This window comes from Chaetura pelagica, unplaced genomic scaffold (assembly GCF_000747805.2).
Source record: "Chaetura pelagica isolate M959 unplaced genomic scaffold, ChaPel_1.0 scaffold899, whole genome shotgun sequence".
NCBI classification, from domain to species: Eukaryota; Metazoa; Chordata; class Aves; order Apodiformes; family Apodidae; genus Chaetura; species Chaetura pelagica.
The window spans coordinates 151,959-155,358 of NW_009954561.1; the positions used below are offsets into that span (position 1 = coordinate 151,959).

General features: G+C 58.3%; 1 protein-coding gene across 1 annotated transcript in view; it reads right to left on the reverse strand.

The window, feature by feature from the left end:
• Positions 1-2,644, reverse strand: part of EFNA2 (ephrin-A2) — a 30,697-nt gene extending 28,053 nt beyond the window's left edge. The window contains exons 1-4 of the mRNA XM_010005331.1: positions 2,348-2,644; positions 2,214-2,226; positions 1,539-1,550; positions 749-814 (exon numbers count right to left, since the gene is read on the reverse strand). Of these exons, the coding sequence (XP_010003633.1) occupies positions 749-814; positions 1,539-1,550; positions 2,214-2,226; positions 2,348-2,644 (388 nt within the window). The remainder of the gene's footprint in view (positions 1-748; positions 815-1,538; positions 1,551-2,213; positions 2,227-2,347) is intronic.
• Between the last annotated feature and the right edge of the window lie 756 nt (positions 2,645-3,400).

Consider the following 3,400-nt stretch of genomic DNA (forward strand, 5'->3'; position numbering starts at 1 on the left):
CCCTCCCCCCCCCAGCCACACCAGGGCAGCTCCTGCTCTGCCCCAGGCACTGCCCGAGCAGCATCCCAGTCATTGAAACACTGGAAAAAGGTCTCAGGAGAGGATTTCCACCCCCCTCCTATTGTACCCTAGTCCTGCACAAAACAGAATGATTTTTTACAGATGGTTTCATTATATTGGGTTTTATTTTACAGCCATGCAAATAAAAAAAAAGAAAGACATCCTTTTAAATGGTGACATTTCACCAGCACTCAGCCCTTCCCCAGGGAGAGCTGCTGCCATTTGCTAATTACACGTTAACAGGAGAAGAAAATTATTAATTTGTTTTTTTAAATGGCTGAGTTATTTGATTCCGAAAAGTAGCCACTGTGCAGGGATTATTATTATTAATAATTTTTTTGTTCCTATCTGAAACTCAGCAGCAAACGTCCCTGGCAGCGCCCAGAGGGACCCAGACACCACTGGGACCCCCCCCAGCACTGGCTGCAGGCACCGTCCCCATTGGGGTGGCCCCAAGGTGGGACATGGGACACCCTGTCCCCCTCCATGGTCACCCAGGACCACCAGCAGCCCATGGGGCAGGATTGCTCCCCCCAGGGAACCACTGGGAGCGTCCACCACACTCCATGGGGCAGGACCACTCCCTCCACAGCCCCCTCAGCTCATCTGGGGTCACCAGGAGCACCTCCCTTGCCCCATGGGGTAGGACTGCCCCCCTCCATGTGCCCCATCACTCCCCATCACTCACTTGTTGGCCGAACATAAACCTTCAGCTTCAGGCAGGGCTTGTCCACCACGTTCGGGGGGGACGCGGCTGCGGAGAAGCACAAGAGAGGGGGGGTTAGGAGTTGGGGGGCAGCAACTTGAAACCCCCATGGGCGTTGAGCAGAGCCCAGCTTGGGACAAGGACCCCCCCCACGGCCCAGCTGGGATGCCATGCCATGCCATGCTGTGCCATACCATGCCATCCCATGCCACGACGTGCTAATGCCACGTTGTGCCATGATGGGCCGTGCTGAGCCATAACATGCCATGCCAAGATGTGCTGTGCCATAACACACCAGGCTGTGCCATGCCATGCCATGCCATGCCATGCCAAGCCAAGCCATCCCAAGCCACCCTGGCCATCCCCTGGCAGCCCCACCCCGGGCAGCCCCCCGGGCGGCGGGTGCCCTTGCCCCGGCGCGGCAGCCGCTGTCCCCGTGCCCGCGGGGTTAATGACATTCCAATTTGCCAGCTCGAGGAGGAGGTAATTTCTTTTCTTTCATGTCTGCTAAATACGGTGCCTCAAAGAGGCATAATTTCTAATGTTCCGCATGACGGGAATTCTAACCGGTTTAGCAATGATCAGCTTCACCATTTACTTCTGTGTAATCTCTCCCTAACGACATTAAAAAATAATAAAAAAAAATATATAAAATAAGACGGGGCGGGGGGGGAAGAAGGAGCTGTCGGGGAGGTTATTCTGCCAGTTAGATTTTGCAGGGGGAGAGGGAGAAAGGGGGGGGAAATGGTAATTTAATATAGATAAAAGGAACAAATTAAGTGGGCTGAAAACAGATGCTTTAGGAAAAAGGGGGAGAAATACTAAGGCAGATGAGCATGTGGCTGGTCCTGCGCGGGGCCCCGGCTCCCTGTGGCACCCGCAGCGCTCGGGGTCACCCTTGCTCGTTTGTTTTGAGTGGCTTTTTACCCTTTTCTGGTTACCAGGCTCCCAGCGCCTGCTCCGAGCCCCATTAACTTATTTTTCCACGGCTCCAGGCTCCCGAGGCAGCCGGGCTGGCTCCTCTCCCCCCTCCCCTGCCCTGGCCCCTCTGCCTGCCTGTGCTGGAGGAGGAAATTTATGGAGGGGCCTGATCTGTCCTATCCCATGGGATCTGACCCTGCATCCAGCACTGGGTGCTGGGAGAGACGTTTCTCCTGGAGCTGGTGTGGGGGAAAGCAGAGGGGCTCCATTTGGCCTTCAGCTGATGGGCAGGGAGAGGGTAGTGGAGCCCCAGGAGAGCCAGGAATGCACAGGAGCATGTGGGAATAACGCAGGAGTGTGGGGGAGTGTGCAGGAACACACAGGAATGTGCAGGAACACATGGCAAGAGCTCAGGGATGCACAGGAGCATGCAGAAACACACAGGAGCACATGGGAATACATGGGAGGGCTCAAGAATACACAGAAGCACACGAGGCCACTGCAGTCCCTGGAAAGCCCTGGTCACCCTCGTGGCCACCCTGTGCCCACGGCCACGACCCAGCCCTGGGTGTGCCAGCTGGGATGGTCGCCTGGAGCTGGAGCTGCCGGCACAGCTGGGGCACAGCTGGGGCTGGGGGGCTCTGCAGGGGCTTGGGGCACCCGGAACTCAAAGCCCAGTGAGAAGGGGGTGAAGAGCTGGAACTTCTCGGAGAACTTGAGGGGCCCGTTGGGGGAGTCGGGCCGGTTGCACTCCCAGCGCTTGAAGCCGCGCTGCCGGTGGTCGCAGGAGACGTGGCCCTCGTAGTTGACCATGTAGAGCACGTAGCGCTCCATGCGCTCGGGCAGCGGCTCCTCGTAGTGCGGGCAGTAGATGTCCAGGTAGTCGTTGATGCTCACCTCCACCGTGTAGTCCCCGCGCTGGAACCTGCGGGAGAAACCGAGTGTCACATCCCCCATATTTCACCGTATCTCCCCATATGATGCCACAGCCAAAACCCTGGTTGGACTATGACCCAGGTCCAGCCCAGCCCAGTCTTGCTCCCCCTCCCCTCCGCAGGACCCCTCTGGCCCACCCCAACACCCCCAGTAACCTCTGACATAAACCCAGAGCCTCTGGGGTTTACGCTCGATAAACCAGCACCACTGAGCCACAAAACCCGTGTTATTCCCGGCGTAATTTGTGTTTCTGGCACTAATTATCTGAGAGATTAAGGGATTACCAGCGCTGGAGAACCCGCAGTGCACACCAGCAGCCACATCCCCCCTGTCCCCTGACTGTTCCCACAGGGGACACTGCAAACCCCCAGTGCTGCAGCCGATGAAGTTCTCGCCAAACTCCCTGGCTCCCCGAGAGCCACCCAGGCAGCCTGGCTGAGCCCGTTCTCTTTGCTAATTAACTAAAAGCTCCCACATTGTGTGTCCCCTGCTCTGGCCTGGCCAAGGACACCCCTCAGCCCCCATACCCCAAGGAGCAGCACTGTGCATCCCTGTGGCTTGGCCCCAGGGTGGTCCAGCACAGGCCTGGGTGGGATGGGGACGGGGGCCACGGGCCCCCCAGCCACCCCAAAGCAGAATCCCGGGGGCTCTTGGACACCCCCTGCCCTGTCTGATCCTCCAGCAGCTGCGAGTGGGGCTGAGACTGGCTCAAACTCATCACACCCTGGGGCAGCCGAGCGCTGAAGGGGACACAGGGGTGGCAGCAAAGGGCTGGCA